Source organism: Protopterus annectens, chromosome 3.part0, assembly GCF_019279795.1.
Source record: "Protopterus annectens isolate FY-2018-M chromosome 3.part0, PAN1.0, whole genome shotgun sequence".
NCBI classification, from domain to species: Eukaryota; Metazoa; Chordata; order Ceratodontiformes; family Protopteridae; genus Protopterus; species Protopterus annectens.
This window is the reverse complement of record NC_056731.1, coordinates 1,909,112,356-1,909,132,580: the sequence shown is the minus strand read 5'-3', so window position 1 is coordinate 1,909,132,580 and position 20,225 is coordinate 1,909,112,356. Positions and strand designations below refer to the sequence as shown.

At 42.4% G+C, this 20,225-nt stretch overlaps 1 protein-coding gene across 1 annotated transcript in view; it reads right to left on the bottom strand.

The window, feature by feature from the left end:
- WWP1 (WW domain containing E3 ubiquitin protein ligase 1) overlaps nt 1-20,225 on the bottom strand; it is a 2,386,594-nt gene that overhangs the window by 1,143,807 nt on the left and 1,222,562 nt on the right. Inside the window, exon 16 of the mRNA XM_044065992.1 lies at nt 5,707-5,779. Within this exon, the coding sequence (XP_043921927.1) occupies nt 5,707-5,779 (73 nt within the window). The remainder of the gene's footprint in view (nt 1-5,706; nt 5,780-20,225) is intronic.

The window sequence follows — 20,225 nt, the reverse complement described above, 5'->3', positions numbered from 1 at the left end:
TACCTTAGACTTCAATTGAGAAAGAAGATAGTTTTGATATTTCAACATGTGAAACTGGCAATTCAAAGCCCTCATAGCTAAGGTGGAAGAAGTATAGACTTTCTTTCCCCATCTATCCAAAGCTCTGGCCTCTTTATCTGGGGGAACCGGATTTTTTACCACAGAGGCCTTGACACCCTTAGGTCCCTGACTAACTGTTTCTGGGTCCGCCCTAGGACTCTTATACAGATATTTATGAGCTTCAGGCACCCTGTAATACCTGTCCGGTTTAACAGGAGCAGGAGGCAAAGAATCAGGATTAAGTGAAGCCTCTGCAAACACATCTTCCACAACATCCAAAACAGGAGGAATAGCCAAAGGCCTATGCTGGGGTAAAAGCAAAATTCCCTAAGCCTTTTCCTGGAATCAGAGAAGTCCTGACCTTCCCACTTAAAATGTTCCCTCATAGAATGAAGAGTCTCTGAAAAGAAAAATCCTCTGGAGGAGAAGCAGAAGGAGTAGAATCATCCACATCAGAATCAGAATAAGGAGAATACTCCTGCAAGTCTTCAGCCGAAGACTCTGAAACATCCGAAACCTGCTCAAAACTCCCCAACTCTGGTTCCACCCTAGGCCTCTTATCAGGATGGGGCAAAGAACCTCTAATCAAAGTAATTAAATCTTCTGCCATTTTGAGCATGTGCTTCTTGGGCACAGATCCTGAAGAACTAGGAGTGACACCAACAGAAGCTAAACCTGGCCTGCCTCTGGGAGAAGCCTTGGAAACAGAAGGAGAGGGCCTAACCACCCTAGGAAGGGAGGGGAGTACAGTAACCTGAGAAGCCCCTTCAGCCTGACCTGCCTCCTGAGAGGCCACATCCTGCAATATCAAAGTCTCCCCCTGGGACTCCAGAGAAGCCTCCGGTGGAACCACCGGTTCCACTGACGCCTCCAAAGAACCGGTGTCCGGTACGGACGACACTTCTTGCCTGGGTTTAGCTGCTTTATCTTTGCGCTTCTTCGAAGAAGCGGGCGTCGGAGCATCCGACGGCATATTGTAATTGCACCGCTTCCCGAAGACCAACCTGGCACAATCTAACCTTCGCTTAATAGTGCTCTTATTAAACCTAGCACAAAAGCGACACCCAACAACGTCGTGCTCAGGCCCCAAACAAGGAATACACAAAGTATGATAATCTCTATGCGGTATCTGCTTCCCACAAGAAATACAGTTATTCACTTTTTCTGACATCCGGTAAACCACTGAGGCAAGAAAAAACTAAAATATTCCCCAACGGGGTACTTAGCCAACTGTGACTCGGTCTGAAACTCCGAATTCGAAAAATTTCAGAACGCCGAACGGCACTTGCAACGCTGCTTCTGCATCGGACCATGCGGCAAAAAAGACTGAGGATATGACGTCGGTCATGCGCATTTGTAACCTGACGTCCTGATGTCAGTCTTAAGCGCCTTGACCAACGTCAGCCTAATACTTTGATATTCGGGCCGACCGAGGACAGCGGACTACCCAAGTGTAAGGACTGCAGCAATGTGAGATGAAGAACATCTGACAATTTAATGCTCTACTGGCAAGAGCTGCAGAGGTATATACCTTTTTACCCTATCTAAGGCTCGAGAATCCCTGTCCTAGGGAGTGGGATTCTTAGCTGTGTTTACTTTTATTCCTTTAGGCCCTTGGGAAATTACCTCTTGGTCAGCAGTAGGATTCTTGAAAAGACATTTGTGTGAGTCAGGGACTCTAATACCTGTCTGGTTTCCTGGGAGCAGGAGGTAAAGTATCAGGAGTTAGACTGGATTCCATAAACACATCATCCACAACATCCAGAACAGGAGGGATATCTAAGGGTCTGTGCTTTGGTAAATCTAAAAATTCCCTGAGTCTCTTTTTGGACTGAGGATAATCCTGGCATTCTAAATGGAAGTGCACTCTCAAAGTATGTAGGGTTTCACCAAAAGAAAAATCCTCTGGTGGAGAGACAGAAGGAATGGATTCCTCTGCATCTGAATCCTCATAAGAAGATAAGGGCACGCCTTCATAGTCAGAAATCTCAGAGTTGTCTAACTCTTGATGAGATAAAGCTGTTGGGAACAAGTCTCTCTTTCTTTTAGCAGGGGAAGGCTGGCTTCCCCTTAGCAGCATGATAAGGTCTTCCGCCATTTTAAGCATCTGAAATTGTGGCAAGGAAGCAGGCACGTGAGTCTGGGTCATCGGTTTTTTAGGCGTAGCTCGTACTATGGGCCTTAAAAACTCGGTAGTTTTAGAAAGAACTGAAGACGCGAAAGAAGTCGTCGGTTTGTGCCAAATATTGTTAGTGTGAAGAACTTCCTCAGAAGCCGGTGCCTGCACAGCGGCTCCGCACCCATCCAAGGTAGAGACATCCGCAGGTTTCGTAGTCAAAGAAGAGTCTCGCGGCATACTGGACTATAAACAGGTCTTGAGAGCAACCTGCAAATCCATCGATGTGGGCATAAGGCGGTGCGAAAACGCCTCACTGAGTACCGGCGAACTGGTGACTAGCTTAACGGAAGCGTCGTTGGCAGTTTTGGACCTGTGCGGTCTGTCTCTGTCTTTATCCTTACGTTTTTTGGAAGATCAGTAGTCGGATGGGCTTACCAAAGCCATTTTGGAATATGGAGATCGACAGCAAAAGTATTTAGCTACAATAAGGGCCCAATGATGAATAGTTCGGGCGATGAGCAAAGCACAAAACTGTCAGCGAGGAACATTGTGGTCTGGGCCTAAACGGGTGATGCAGTAACAATGGAAATCTCAGTGTGGTATTTGCTTTCCACAGGTGAGACAATTGTTAACTTTTGGTTAGAGCAAGTAAAAAGGATCCCCAACAGGGTACTTAGCTTTAGAAGACTTCAACTTCAATTTCGGAAACGAAAACTCAAGTAGCGGCTGACCGGCACTCGTGCAAACTGCTTCTGGCTCCATGGCAAGAAAGACTGATGTAATGGTGTCGGCTGCTTGTTTTTATACCACTGACAACCTGACATCAGTCCTGGAGCGATAGCAACCAATGCAGAAAATACTAAGCCTCTGGTATTTGGGCCGACTGAGGGGTACCCCAGGCAGGATAACCTGTGTGATGACTGCAACAGTGAAACACTAAGAACATCACCTACACCACATAGCTATACTATCTATTAATTACACTAAGCATCCTAAAAAGGAAAGGGGGAGCCAAAAATATCTATTGTTATCAGAAAAAGACATATAAGCAGAGCATTTGGACACAGGTCTACAAGATTCAGTTGGCAAATGAGATTTGAGGTAATTTAGTGGAGAGGAGGGAATTATGAGTGGAGGAGGAGAAACGGCCCTGGATCCATAGCTCTAGAAGAAGGTGCCAATGTTGGATCCAATTGCAGAAGACAACCCAAACGTTGAAATGTATGAAGAGAGAGAACACTGGATGCAAAGGGTACAGTGCCTGCAGTGTCTCACTCAAAGTAAGAGTATGCTAAAATCTGGCCAACATAAGCCAGTTCATCTGCCTCTGAATCTTGAGATCACTTTCTACTCAGGAGGAATCTGATCTCTCCCTCTTTTTTACTAAGGAACCTATGACATTGTAGGCATGTCTGTACCAAGCAGCCTACACTTAAAAAATCCATAAAAATCCTTAGTCAACTGGAATAAAGCTTGAGGAGTTTGGGATGAAGGGATGGACAAGGATCTGTCCAGCCTAAGCTGAGGCAAGTTGCTAGGCATCCATTTAGGTTTGGACAGTTTTGCCCTCTGTTTTGTCAGGGTGGCGTCCTTAAAGGCCACAGGATACCTAGAATTATTCTGACAGGGTTTTGGATATAAAAAATGATGGACACTGCCCTCCTCTATCACAATTTAGGCATCTGCACACCTGGTCTTCATCATTTTCCCTGTGCATCCTTCTCTGACAGTTTTGCAAATACTTTCTTTGATGATTAACTAGCAAAAGACTTGGCCAATGTCATACTGTAAATGGACCACATATGCCTACTTTAGGTCTCAGCACTGCTGATGAGATTGAGCACAATGCTTGATTGTCCTTGAATTGACCTGTATACATTGGGGGCAACCAGCTACCTCATGCTCTGGACTTACATAAAATACACATTTGAGAAGGATTTGCTTCCCATGATCTAGACAACTATTCATTTCCTCAAACTCAATCATATGCTCAAACTGGCTGCAACAGCAATCAACAATATACAAATGAGAAAAAAAAAAATACCCAAGAGACTACTTACCTGAGCTCTGGAAGCAAGCCCAAATGCTAGACTGACAACACTAAGACAAAGCATGCATTTTGTCATACTACAGTAAAAAAAGAACTGAAGATAGTCCAGTAACATGTTTAGAAGGGATAGAGACAGCCACAGCAACGACACAGAGCTTTGGAAGTTGGGGCCAGTCATCAGGCTCCTGTAGGCAGAAATCTCCACAGGATGTGAATAGAGCAGTGAATATTACAGTCAACAAACGCTTCATCAGTAAATTTCATCCATTTCAATTTTCTTTGGAAATCCAAAGAAATAACAGAATAGTGTAAGCCATCATACTGAGAACATTTTTCTTTTAACACTAATGCATGAACTGAAGAAAGGAGGAAGGCTCCAACCAATGCTGGCTACATAACAGCACTTGAGCATTAACTTAGGCTCCACAAAATGTTAGACAAGGTCAGTGACCGACCTAGACAGATAAAATACAATGTAAGCTTCAGCCAAAAATCAGAGAAGGCAGCTAAAACCAAAATGTTATGATACACAGGTTACTGATACACTAGTAAGTAGAAAGCTGTACACTGTTTACTGCTTTCTGTGATCCTAGCTAGAGAAAGATCATAATTTAATCTGGCTTAAAGGATGACAACTTTTAGCCTTTAGCCAAATGAATTATCCTCATTTTTTCCCTTCTGCTTCTTAAAAAGGTACAATTTTCCTAAACATCTCTAGGACTAAACTCATGTCACACAGCCTGTGCATAAAAGAACCATTTAATGATGCAATCCCCAGGTACAAATAATCTTGGGATTTATAAGATACCTACCACTAACTCCACAGCTGCTGCTTCCACACTGAATGATCCAACAAACATGGTACAGTAAGCAAAATGTTGTGGTTACCTCATCCATAAACTAAGCACAAGAAGTTAGACACTCAATTCTTTAAAGGACAGGATCATCGGTGGATGTAGACATGGATGAGCAGTATCAAGAACTGCTGCAAGGTGACATCTTGTGGCAAACAATGCACTAAACCCACATGCAAAACTTTACTTGTGGATGCGTCTGTTCCAAAGTCTTGAAATAAGTACTTAACCTTGGACTGAGGAATATACCAAACAAAATTCAGTTCCACTTGTAGGTGTCATTTTAAGAGAATCTTCTGAATATGTGGAACAGCAAAAACAAAGACAAGGTTCTTCACAGATATGTAAGCATTAGGTGTGGTAATTTGTGTACTGAATACATTTTAGTGAAACAGTAAAGGAATACAAAAAAAAAACCAAAAAACAAATGAGAATACCACAAACTACACAACTTATCAATATAAACTTTTAAAAATGGTGAAAAATACATACATCTGGACAAAATAAAGCATTTCAAAAAGTAAAATTCTGCAGAATTTTACTGAAGTTGGTTAGCTTTTTTATGGCACCTTATGGATAAACACTATACAAAATATTAAAAAGAAACACAAATAGAAACAAACCTGACATAAGTAACGAAAATGTGCAAGTTTCCATCTAAAGCTACGTTCATAAGCGATCTGTGGACCTTTAGTTCTGAAAAAAAAAAAGACAGTAAAATACTCTAAAATAAACTCACTAAACCAATTTTTCATTTTCTCTTCTCAGTTCTTTTTCTTACAAGAACAACAAATGTTATGCAACAATACAACTGCAGAAGTAAAGGGTCTTGTAAGCAAAAAGTTGTCTTGATATGTGACAGCAAAAAAACTGAGCACATCCTACTCTTAAGGCTGTTCTCTTTTCAGATGCACTGACCGGCATTCAGGATTACGCACACATTGCAAGCTGTTGGGACAGAATGAAGGGGTTTCAGGCCTAATCTACCATCATGCATGTGAAGACCTTGCAGCCCTTTTTAAAGGACCCTTGATGGAAACCAGGTTCATAGAACACAATGAATTAAGGTGTGGGTGTGTTGGGGAAGCGGATGGTAGATATAGTCAATAAATGTAAACAAATTACAGACACTGCATGCTGCACACCTCAAAAGAGATTACAACTAGTCAATGAATGGATAACAGTCCATGGTTGCTGTTCCCAGAGTTATTAGCAAATCTTTCCTTGATGAAAAAAAGTAGGTTCAAGTTTGCACCTTCTTGAGAAACTTGTGGGAAGTGGGTGAAGGGATACTTTCAACACTGCCAGGATGGTACAGTCGCACTGATTAGTGAAGTACATTATGAAATTGTCAGCTACGTGACAATGGATTCCAGTTACAGTGAGTGGTGGGATGGCAAGACAAAAAGCATTGTACTGAGTTACTACAAACCCAACGTTCAATCAGATAGTAGCTGCAAGAAGGCCAATATTCCTTGTGTTGCTCAGTGCTTAAGCAGAAATCGGGGATGAGACTACAGAACATGAAATACCCAAAGATTTCTGAAAACCTTTAACTCACTCATAATTAACTCAGAACGTGAAGAAAAACAGCAAACTAAATAAACCAATATAGGAAGAAGCAAGCCAGGATCCACGAAACAGTATTTTATTGAGTGCTTTCGTTTTCTGGAATAAAAAACTTCATCAGAATAAGACAAATTAATAAGGATATGTACAACGATGGCCTCATTTTTGTGACAACTGATGTTAGGGATTTGCTTTCTGCAATCCCACATGAATTGGGTGTGGATTGGTTTTATTTATTTTTATGCCGGTACACTAACATTAGACACAAGCTTATTAGGACTATTAGAACCTTGATGGAATTGGTTCTAGACACCAATGTTATAGTTTTTGAAGCCCAGCTCTTCAAGCAATGTAAGGGTGTAGCAATGGGGGCCATATGTGCCCCTATATTTGCAAATATTGTCCTGACCTTTTGGGAACTAGAATTAATTTTTAACAGCCAGTATGCCCAATATTGGAAGTATTATGGCAGGTATTTGGACGATATTATTATCCTTTGGCATGGTAGTATGGAAGAGCTTAATAATTTTTTGTCCTATATAAAGCAAAGTACAGATTTCTTAGATTTTACTTACACAATTGGGAAAGATGCAATAGATTACTTGGACATCACAATTAAGAAAGACGAGTACAAAAAAGATTTCAGTACAATTTTTTAGAACACCTACTTATTCTAATACCCTTCTGCATTTTAATAGTTTCCACCCATTATACCAGAAGAAATCTTTGGTAAAGGGCCAAGTTGTTTGTTTAGCCAGTATGACAAGTGAATGGGAGGATTTTTTTTACAGCAAATTGAAGTATTGAAGAGTATGCTTTTGCAAAGCGGTTATCCTGAACCATTTTTGAAACCTATTCTACAAGAAGTAATAGACAAAAAGAATAGGGGACATTATTTTCCTTTACTTGGTAAAGGTATTTCTCAAAATGAGGGTACATCCAAGGTAGGAATTAATTTTAAAAGGTCAGCTATCTTTAAGTTTAATAGGCAATTCACTGATATTACCCAGATTATTCAACATAACTGGAATTTATTTTATACTAGTCAATAGTCAAGACTATCTTGAAATAGTGGGGAAGGACCCAAAAATTGTCTATCAGAAGGATATTTCCTTCAAGAATATGCTAGAGAGAAACATGAACATTGATACAAAGTTAGGGGGTAAGTTAAAATGTGGAGTTTGTCTTCAATGTAAACATATTATGGAGGATACGGAGATTGATATTCCCAATTATGGTAAATATTTTCATAAGAGGAAATTTTGTTGTAGTAGTAAATCTGTAGTTTACCTTGCTCTTTGCCAGCCATGTCCATGTTTTTATATTGGCAAGACTATTAATGCCCTTAGAAGTAGGGTATTTTAGCACTGCTATGACATAAGGAAGCAGGATACAAAAAATGCTTTGGCAGTCCACATTACATGAATTAAGGTGGCAGATGAGGACTAATGCTACCGAATATCCAGGTCTTAATAGCAACATCTCTATTAGCCCTATACTTAGATTAAGGGCAGAAGGATATATGTGAACAATATGCAGTTCACTATATATATATATATATATATATATATATATATATATATATATATATATATATATTGTATTGAAATGTTTTTGAACAATTTCTGTGAGTTTATCAATCTAACACCTATGGTATTTATAATAGATGATTTATAATTTTTTTACAGATGTTTTATGTATTTTTAAGGCATGTATTTATTGTCTGTGTGTTAGAGACTATACCTTTAAGTTGATTGTCAACCAAGACCTTTGAAATTAGGATTGTTATACAAGTTGGGTCAGTCACTGTTCATTTGTACTTGTCTTATTCTGACGAAGTTTTTTATTCCAAAAAATGAAAGCGCTCAATAAAATACTGTTTCGTGGATCCTGGCTTGCTTTTTCCTATATTGGTTCACTCATAATTAACAGTGGAACTCTGCACCTCCAGACACTTAAGGACTGTGTTTGCCTAAGAGAATCCAATACTCAGAAGATGAAGTTATGAAGTATGCCTTTAAACAAGCTATACAGCTTGAAAATTATACCACCACCACAGTAAAGTCTAAAGAACAAATTAGTTTTGCGTACATTTATCTTCACAGTGGTAATAGCAATATCATGCCAAAATACTAATTTTCTACTGAAAAACAAATGGACATTTCTCCTATTGTGGTTAACTCCAAATATCTCTACAATCACAGCCGTTAGGCTATCTACTATCACCAAACAGTTTTGTTCATGCAGACATGACTTACATTTTGACTCAATGGAATTACTTGTTTTCTTTAAACATTTATAAAAAAATCTGAAAATTATGTTCATCTATGAAGCCATCCATTTTTTTAAGTTGCTTGTCCCAGTGAAGGTCATGCTGAAAGCATGACCTGAGAATGACAGACCAGACCATCACCAGAAACTGTCTCCAGCTCATATTGTGGATCCCCAGGTGTTTTAAGGCCAGTTAAGAAACAACAATCTCAATCTGACCCAGACTGACCCTGTAAATGGTCAGACTGGATCAGTGCTCTGTCCCAGTAAACAAAATAAATATCTCTAGTGTCTTGCATCTGTCTCAGATCCTCCGCTGAGTGGGCTTTGCCTAGAATATCTCCTATGGGGGGCAACCACTTGACATTCTTATCTGATGCTCAAACACCAAATGGCTTCTCTCCATTCAGAGAAGCAGCAGTTTTACTTCGTAATTCTCCAGTCTTATTCTGTCATCGAACAGGAGCTTGGCAACTCTGTGAAGGAACTCATTCCTGCTGCTTGTATCTACAATAGTATCCGTTCAGTCATCACCCAAAGCTTATGACATAAGGTGAAGACAGGGCTGCAGACTGACAAGTAAGCAGACAGCTTTGCCATACAATCTGGCTCTCAATACTACAGTCTGATACAATGCCTGAAATATAGAACTGCTGCACCTATCTACTGGTCCATCTAACAATACCCTCTACACTCACAAATGAGGAAGTTCCTTCCCTTCACTGCACAGAGCAAACCACTCGTCTGGGAAACTGCCATAGCAGCACTGATTCTCATTTACCACTTCACACAGCAGTGAACCACTCCAGTGTATGCCACACGATCACAGTTACTTGAAGCCAAGAGCGCAGTGTATGCAAACAGAACTGCAACCTTCATTTCTCCAAACTGAATACTCTTTTAACCTTTGTTGCATGTTTATATCCTGTTCAGAAAGATCACAAAATGTAGTGGAAACAAAAGGCACCACTACAAGAAAGCTCTATGCCCACACAATGTACTTAATACACTATAAGTGAACACAACTTTCACTCAACAGATGGACTGAAATGCATGCAGTAGCACCTTTTACAAGGCATTCCAATGTTCAGAGTTATATGCCTTTGCCAGCTATACAAAACAAATGTAGTTAAGAATAGCAAACTCCCACATCCCTCCAATGTGTGCAAAGACAAAATGATCTGCTGCTGCACATACAAAGAATGTGCACTGTTTTTCCTGAAGCAGTCTTCTTTCCAATATCCTGGCATAGGCTTTACCATGAAAGCTTATACTAACACACACATACATACACGACTGTATGCCAGACTATCCAAGTAAAAGAACATCAAATGCCTGTCACAGTCAAAACTGTTCAAATTACAAAGATCCAAACGAAGTACCATCCCCTTCTCAAAGATTCAAAAACAAAATCTACTCTCTATTTTTTGAAATTTTTTTTGAATTTTATAAAACAAGAATATGATTTACAGTATCATAGCAAACTAAACATACATTATTGACTAATAACACATAATATAAAAATACATAACAATCCATACTATTTACATGGGTACCTAAATTGATATAATAAAAAAAATTTCCTCAAAGTATAGTATGCGATCACGTATCAGTCATCTTTCTTCGGTATTTCCACCACTTTTTGACATGAATTATAATAAGGGATCTTTCTCAGCTCTTTTCCTGATAGTTGCTAATTCCAACTGAGATATAGATAACACAATACTTCTAAAATCTTTGAAAGTTGGAGATGTTTCACTCTTCGTTTGTTATGACTGTCTTGTGTACAATGGCTAAACGGATGCATAAAAGTGAAAACTTTGCTCTAGAGACACATTGTGGAATGGAAGCATTAAACAAAAATTAAAGATTTAGATAACTGAAACTTGTCATTAAAAACTGTTTGTAAAAAAATGATTTATCTCATCTCAAAATGATTTAAGTAGTTGACAATCAAAAAAAAAAAATGATTGAGTACTTACCATAACTTGGCATCTGTGTTATCCTATGTCATCATTCATCACCACAGGGTCTAGGATCCGAACCAGCAACACACTGCAGACAGATTCCAAGGCTCTAGCTCCTCCCTCTCCCAACAATGCCCTGTTGCTCTCTAACCCCCAGATAGGGCTTGCTGTTGTATTCCTAAAGGCTACTCTTGCAAAACTGGAAAGAAAACACTCCAACTTCCTCCATGATCCACAAGGTCGGGGGATGGCGGGAGGGAAAATGTGATGAATGATGACATAGGATAACACAGATGAAAAGTTATGGTAAGTACGTAACTCTTTAACTGATGTTAAACATGTCATCATTCATCACCATGGGGTCAGAGTCCCCAGCTACCATTTATCTTGGGAGGCCAAGGAAGGACATTCCGGAACACTGTGGAGGCAAAGGAAGCCCTGCTCCTAGAAATCAAATCTATCTTGTAATGAGATATAAAGGTGTGAGGATTAGACCAAGTGGCAGCAGCACAAATGTCATCAATAGAAGGCCTAGCCAAAAAGGCTGAAGAAGTAGCCACGGACCTCGTAGATTGAGCCTTGATTCTTCCTGGAACCTCAAGATGCCCATTGTTGCAGACTGTGGAGATACGGCTAAAGATTCATTTAGAAATAGTGATCTTGGAAACAGAAGACCAAGTCTACTAGGGGAAAAAGCCAAAGGAGCTGCTCTGACCTGCAAAAACCTTTGGTCTTATGTAGGTAGAACCATAATTGTTGCTGTACGTCCAAGGTATGTAGAAAATACTCTCTGTTGTTGGAATAATTGGGAAAGAACACTGGTAGCTGAATACATTGGTTCAGATTACATTCAGAAGCAACCTTAGGCAAGGAGGGATTCATCCTGAGAGAAACTCTGTCCTTGTGAAAAATCACGGCAAGAGCTTGCAGTTCCGAAACCCCCCCTAGCTGAAGTTATAGCAACCAGGAAGGCCGTCTTCTAAGACAAAAATTTGAAATTGCTGGAACTAGCAGGCTCAAAGGGACTCCTAGTCAGAGACTGCAAAACTAACGTAAGGTTCCAAGGAAGCGAGGGATCCTTAGTCAGTGGTCGAAGCAGGAAGACCCTTTTCATAAATGCTTTACAGAGCCTAAATGAAAAAGCAGTCTCGCTGTTCTTGTGAAAGTTAGAAATTGCCACCAACTGAAGCTTGATCCTAGAGAAACTTGCTCCCACTTAAAAAACGGAGGATAAAAACAAAAGGATATCAGAAACAGAAGCAGAAAATGGATCTAGATTCCTGCCCTTGGCCTAGACAGAAAAAGTACAGTTGTGTACACTTACCATAAATGTAGATGTTCGAGTGTATTCACTGTTGCAGTCATTACATTTGGGTAATCCTGCTGGCAGGTTGCCCTCAGCCAGCCTGAATTCCAAAGTCTTGGGTCCTGTGTCAGCTGCTGTCGCCCCTTCCCTGACGTCAGGTCAGGGGGTATAAAAGAAGCAGCCAACACCATTTTCTTCAGTTTTTCTTGCCCCAGATGTCAGGTGCCCCCAAAAAGGGTAGCCAAACTTTATATATATATTCAGAAATACATCAATATAAATTTTACCTTCATCTATAAGCAAATACACCACACAGGTAGTATAAATCAGAGAAGGAAAGATAAGATGCAAACGAAAAAGGGGAAGGCGGGTGGGTAACCTGGACTGCAACAGTGAATACACTCGAACATCTACATTTATGGTAAGTGTATACAACTGCACTATGTTCTTCGTGTTTCACTGTTGCAGTCATTACATTTGGGTAGAGTCCCAAAGCTATGGCTGGGAGGCTGGAACTAGACAGCAGTAGGAGCGACTATGAGGCCCTGCAGAACTGCGGTGGTAAAGCCTGCCCTGGATTTAGAGTAGAGTGGCAGATGATAATGCTTTGTAAAGGTGTGCACTGAACTCCAAGTAGCCACCTCTAAAATGTCTCTGGTTGGTACTCCCCTGAAAAAGGCTGCTGAGGTGGCTGCAGCTCTGGTGGAATGAGGCCTAATGCCCTTAGGCATTGGCTTGCCATGGTGTAAGTAGCAGAAACAAATGCAGTGGCCTAAGCACTTAGAAATAGTTTGCTTTGAAATAGGCTTTCCTTGTGATCCTGCAGCATATGCCACTAGTAATTGCTCTGTCTTCCTGAAAGCTTTGGTTCTGTCCAAGTAGAATCTAAGCTGTCTGTGTGCACCCAAAGAATGCAGAATTCTCTCCCCCTTGTTCTGTGGATTTGGGTAAAAGGTTGGCAGATGGATGGCTTGGTTAAGAGCCACACTGGACACTACTTTAGGCATAAACATTGGTTTTGTCCTCAGGGAGACCCTGTCTGGCTGAAAAATGATGAAAGGTTCCACAGCCATGAGTGCCTGTAGCTCTGAAACTCGTCTTGCAGAAGTAATTGCTAAGAGCAGAGCTCTTTTCCAAGATAAAAAACTTCATATCAGCTGTAGCAGCTGGCTCAAAAGGAGGCAGGGTGAGCTTTTCCAAGACATAGTTGAGGTCCCATGCAGGTACTGGTAGTCTTCTTGGGGCCCTTAAATTTCTGGCTCCTCTGAGGTACTGCCTTAATAAAGGGTGAGAAAAAAGTGGTGGCTCTGTATTGTAATGAGCCGAAATGGCAGAGGCATGAATTTTAATTGATGAAAAAGATAGGCCTTTGTCCAGCATCTCAATTAGGTATTGCAAAATCTGAGGAATATTTGGTACCGCTGTATCAGTTCCTTGTGCCTGATTCCAGGCACAGAATCTCTTCCATTTTCCAGCATAAGACTTTCTAGTACTAAGCCTTCTGGCTTCCAGAATGACATCCATCACAGCTATACTGAGAGGTGTTTTTTGTATGACTACATTATCCGCCATGCTGCCAAGTTTAATGCCCTGAGTTGGCTGTGCATGATCTGATTGTTTTGCTGGGACAGTAGTCGAGGTATTTGAGGTAAGGTCCAAGCCGGGTATAGAGATAAGTTCCTTAGTATTGGATACCAGTACTGGCGTGGCCAGTCTGGGGCAATCAGTATCATCTTTGGCTTCTCCTGTCTGACCTTTAGGAGCACCTTGGGGAGGAGAGGCAGTGGAGGAAAAGCATATACTGATAGGTTTTTCCAGCTGAAAGATAGGGCTACACTTTCCATGCTCGTCTGTGATAAGTCCTTGTGCAGAATCTTTTTAGTTGGTAATTGAGAAGGGAGGCAAATAGATCTATGTTCGGGCATCCCCATTTCCTTGTTATCATGCTGAAGACTTGTGGATCCAGCTTCCACTCATGGGGATCCACGAGGTTTCTGCTTAGTTCGTCTGCCAGAGTATTTTCCTTTCCTGGCAGGAATTGTGCCTGCAGATTTACTTGGTAAGTCAAAGCTGTGTCCCACAAAGTCATGGCTAGTCTGCAAAGGGGGTAAGAATGTGTGCCCCCCTGCTTGTTTATATACCACATGACCATGGTGTTGTCTGTCTTTATCAGTAGTTGTCCCGGATGAAGTAGGTCCTTGAAGGCTGTCAGGGCATCTTGAACAGCTAACATCTCTTTTTGATTGATATGAAGATGCATTTGGTTTGAGGACCATGTGCCCTGAATGCCTCTTCCTGCCATGTGGGCTCCCCAGGCATAATCTGATGCATCCGTTGTTAGTGTCTGCCTGGCTGGAGGTAATGTGAATGGCTGTCCCTTGTTCTGGTGACAAGCCTTTGCCCACCATCGAAACTCCTGTTGCAGGCAGGGAAACAGTAATGACTGCTTTTAGGCTGTGGCAATGTTGAGTCCAAACACTTTTTAGGTACCATTGAAGTTTCCTCATATGCAGTCTTGCATATGGAATTAGAAGGATGCAGGATGCCATGAAGCCAAACGCCTGCAGAATTTTTCTTGCAGATAACTGGGCCTTTTTTGTCAACATTTTGAAATAAGTAGTCAGTTGCCTTTGTTTGTCTGGCGTGAGATAAGCCATCTGGGCAGTTGTATTCAAGCTTGCACCCAGGAATGTTATCTCTTGTGAGGGTACTAGTTTTGATTTCTTTTTGTTGACTGTGTACCCTAGGCATGTTAGAAGTCTTTTCACAAACGCCAGATGTTGAAGAGGAATGTCCTTGTTCTCTGCTTGAATGAGACAGTTGTTCAAGTAAGGATATATTTGTATTCCTCTTGGCCTGCAGAATGCAATTACTGGTGCCAGGCACTTTGTAAAGACCCTGGGCGCAGTAGATAAGCCAAAGGGCAGTGCAGAGAATTGGTAATGCATTGAACCAGCCTTGAATCTTAGGTATCGTCTGCATGATTGTCTGATTGGAACATGCAGGTATGCCTCTTTTAGGTCTAAAGTCACAAGCCAAGCATTCTTGCCCAACATGGGCAGAAGCTGCGGCAAAGTCAACATTTTGAATTTTGGAATATCCAGGAAAGTGTTCAGAATAGATAGGTCCAGTATCGGCCTCCAGGCCTTGTCCTTTCTGGGTACCAAGAACAGTCTTGAGTAAAATCCTTGTCCCTGCTCTTGCTCTGGTACTTGTTGAATGGCCCCCATGTCCATGCGGGATGAGACTTGTTTTTGTGCCTCTGCCCATTGATTTTTTGGCAGATCTGGCCAGCCATTTGCCTTTGGCATAGTATGGAAATGGAACTTGTATCCTTGTGACACTATGTTTAGAACCCACTTGTCCTGGGTTATGATGTGCCAATTTTGAGCAAAAAGTGCTACTTTTCCCCCTAAGGGTGCTGCCAGAAGACAAGTGCTTGGTACAGGCATGGGGAAGTCATTTGGACTGTTTTCTGTATGTTTGTGATCTGTCTTCTCCAGCTTTGGATGTAGAAGCACCCCATTGCTTGGGCCTATAAGAACCTTGCGCCTGGGATCTGCCCCTAGGGCATCTGGATCTGTCCCTTTGAGGTCTGTCTGACACAGGAAAGGACCAATTTTTTGTAGGCCAGTGTCTACTAAACCTAGGTGGCTGTACTTGTAAAAATTCTTTGACAGTTTGCATAGATTTAGCTTTGTCCTCCATTTTCTTTAACACCTCTTCTGCCTTAACACCAAACAAAGTATCACGATGTAAAGGTGCATCTAGTAATTTAACTTTAACATGATCAGGCAGATTTTGTTCCTTTAACCAAGCATGCCTCCTAATTACAGAACTCGTAACTGCGGCCCTGCAGGAGGCCTCCAAAGAATCAAAACCACATTGCAAAGTATGTTTTCCAACTTGTTCTGCTGCATAAAATAAATCCTGCATTTCCTTGTTTTCTGCACATTCAGAATTTAACATTTTCTGTTTAAGCAATCCCATGACATGTTGCTGATACTTAAGCATATGAAATTGACAGTTTAAGGCCCTTATAGCTAAAGTTGCAGATGTGTAAACCTTTTTTCCCCATCTATCCAGTGCCCCTGAATCTCTGTCCGAGGGGGTTGGGTTTTTTGCAGTGGAAGCCTTAACTCCCTTTGGACCCTGTGAAATAGTTTCTGGGTCAGCAGCAGGGTCTTTAAAAAGAAATTTGTGAGAGTCAGGAACCCTGTAATATCTGTCAGGCTTAACAGGAGCTGGGGGTAAGGAATCAGGGGTCAGACTAGACTCCGAAAACAAATCATCTACAATGTCTAACACAGGTGGAATAGCTAGAGGCCTGTGCTGAGGTAGTAAAAGAAAATCCCTGAGCCTCTTTTTTGGATTCTGAAAAATCTTGTCTCTCCCAGTGGAAATGCTCCCTCATGGTATGCAAGGTTTCCCCAAAGGAATAGTCCTCAGGAGGAGATGCTGAAAGAATAGATTCTTCAGCATCATTAGCCTGATCAGATTGGAATATTCCTGATCAGAAGAAATAGAAACCTGATCTGAAGATTCACAGTCAGTGTCTTGCCTAGGCCTCTTATCAGAAGGGGGATGGGAACCCCTGATCAAAGTAATCAAGTCTTCGGTCATTTTGAGCATCTGTTATTTGGGCATAGAGGCCTGTCCATGTGGCTCTTGAGTTTGTTTCCTTGCTTTAGAAGGTGCTTTAGTCTTTGCCTTTGATGCTGAAGTTGTTTTATTGTAAAGATGTTTAGGTCTGAATACACCCTCAGAAGCCGGTACCTGCTCAGTGGCTCCGGACCCATCTGAGGGATTAACGTCCGGGGCTACAATACCTTGAGTATCCAGCGGCATGGCTGACTAACGTGGGAGTCGGTAGCGGCCTGCGACTCTAAAGTAGCAGGTGTCAGGGGCAGCGAAAGCGCCTCACTGAGAACCGGCGACTGGCTTAGGAGAAGCTTCGTCGTCGGTTTTAGGCCTCGGATGTTTTTCTTTTTCTTTGCGTTGTTTGTAAACTCCGGTAGTCGGATGGCTATCCGATGACATTTCAGGATAATTAAACCGGCGTCCAAAAAAGTTTAAAGCAAAATCATACCGACGCTTAATAGTGCATTGGTTAAATATAGCACAAAACCGACAACCAGTAACGTTGTGATCAGGGCCTAGGCAAGGAAGAATGAAAATCCTTATGAGGTATTTGCTTTCCACACGAAATACAATTATTAACTTTTTCTGACATCGGTCTGGAGCAAGAAAAAAGTTTCTCCAACGGGGTACTTAGCTTTACTGAAGACTTCTGATCTGAAACTCAAACACGAAAATCTCTGGAGTCGGCTGACCAGCACTTGCGAACTGCTTCTGCTTCGGGCACCACGCGGCAAGAAAGACTGAAGAAAATGGCGTTGGCTGCTTCTTTTATACCCCTGATGACCTGACGTCAGGGAAGGGGCGACAGCAGCTGACGCGGACCCAAGAATTTGGAATTCAGGCCGGCTGAGGGCAACCTGCCAGCAGGATTACCCAAATGTAATGACTGCAACAGTGAAACACGAACATCCTTTTCCACGTGCTACTATAAACCTTTCTAGTGGATGGTTTTTGGGAGGCTAGAATAATATGCTTGATGGGAAATGCCAGCCTGGACTGCTTTAGAATCACTGGAATAAGAGAAACCATGTGGTTAGATGAAGGGTCCGAAGGTTTGGGAGAGGAAGCCCCGATGGATGTGAAATTACATCCTGACGGGGATCCAGTACCCAGGGCGTATACTTCAGATGAGACCTGATGAAGGGGAACCATGGTTGACGCGGCCAGAAAGGGGCAATGAGGATAAGGGATGTCCTCAGGCATTGACCTTTCTGCAGAACCTTGGAAATTAGAGGAACAGGAGTATAGGAGTACAAGAGACCCAGAGGCCAATCATGGACTAGAGCATCCTTCAGTGACTCCCCCAGAGGGGGAAATGAGGGAGAAGTAACTGCTACATTTGTGGTTGGCTGAGGAGGCAAAGAGGTCGCAGCAAATGGTTGAAAATCTTCTTTGCCACTGACGGATTGAAAAACCACTCGTGAGGACTGTTGGCCAACATGTTGGGAGTCCCTAGGTATATGCATTGCAATAAGGAAGCGCCCAGAGGTCCATCACCCATTCCCACACTCTCATGGCCTCACTGCACAATGGATAAGATAGTGTTCCCCCATTTGTTGACATACCAGACCGCAGCCATGTTGTCTGTTTGAACTGCAATCGTCTCCAGAGGGAGGCAAGTCCTGAAAGCTTTGCAACGATAGTACTTCTCTCATCTCTAGGATGTTTATGTGCAACTTGGTTTCTACGGCAGACAACATGCCTTGGACGGTCTTCCCGTGGAAATGCCCCCCACCCCACCGCTAAGGTCCACTGCAACACTCACATGTGGTTGCTTGCCAGGGGAACGAGATGAATGGCGGAGGCCATTGATCTGAGGACTCAAAGAACCAAGTGAACCAGGGAAAGTGACAGGTCTAAGATCTGCGTTACCTGTTCCCAGATCAACTGAACCCTGCCTAGAGGTAATGCTGCAATCTCTGAAACAGAGTCTAACAGAACTCCTATGAGCTCCAACTGTTGTGTGGGGACCAGATTAGATTTCTAAAGGTTGACAGTGATCCTCAACTGACGAAAGAAGGTAAGAACATAATGGATCTCTTGTAGCAGTCGATCCCTCAAAGGTGCCATGAGGAGGTATGGAAAGACCTGAAACTTCTGCAACTGCAGGTGAGCCACTATCACTGCCATAACATTTAATAAACATCCTGGGGGGGGGGGGCTGTGGTGAGACTGAAGGGTAGGGCTCTGAACTGGTAATGATTGGTCCCTAGCTAGAAGTGATGATGTCTCCTTGAACGCCTGTCTATCTTGATGTGACACAGTAGGCTTCCTGGAGATCTACTGAGCACATCCAATCGTCCTTGCATTAGGGAGGCAGAATGGACAGAGCGGTGACCATCCATAACTTTGACTTCTTGACTGAAAGATTGAACTTGCTGAGATCCAAAACAGGACACAGGTCCCCCATCTTTTTTGGCACTAAAAAGAATCGAGAATAAGTACTGGATCCTCTTTGTCCTGCTGGGACCTCTTGGAGAGCTCTTTTTTGAAGAAGTTTAACTTTTTTGAAGGCCAACTCCCTTTGACTGGGTGGAACGTTGGGGAGGTAACTTCCCATGGGAACAGGTTCTAAAAAAAGAATGAAATAGCCCTGAAAATGTTGTTTGTAACACCCACTGACTGGAGGCAATATTTTTCCAGGCTAGTGGGTGTAGGGAAATACGACCTCTGACTGCTTCCAGGGCAGAGCAGTCAGGCAACACTTCAGGAGCACTGAGAGGGACGCTCAGAGAAGGGTACCCTGGAGCCCTGATTTTGCGGACACCTCCTGCGAGGGCATCTTTGTCCATTGAAACCTCTCCCCCTGCCTCTGCAAGAGGAGTTATCAGGAGCTTCCTGGAAGGGAGAATGTTACTTTTGGAACCACATCATCTTTGTTCCTCACTAGGTCTTAGAGAAGGACCTCTGGGGAGTAGAAAGCTTGATCCCGACAGCAGACAAAGTCTTCCCTTCCAGCTTGCTGCAGGTCAAAGCATCCAAGGAAGGTCCAAATAGGGTAGAACCGTCAAAGGGAGCATTGATAAGACACTTTGAAGGGTTCCACAAACCCACATAAACGTAACCAAGCATGACGCCTCACAGTGATGCAGGTACCTACTGCCTGAGAGCTGGTTTCAACAGCGTTGGAAATTAACCTCTTACAGGAGTTCACAAGGGACATCAGAGTGAATAGCTTGGGAGGCACCTTTTTAAAAAGTCTTCTGCCAGCAATAACTCTGTAAGGGAAGTGGAAAGCTCTTGGACCAAATCCCTTTGGAGGCAGGTAAAGTGTGCCAAGTAATTAATCGCTCTCAGCCCAAAAGTAGCTGAAGAGTACACACATTTCCCAAAACAGTCTACTGCCTGGGACTCCCTGTTCAGGGGATGGACCATGGAGCTCTGCTCT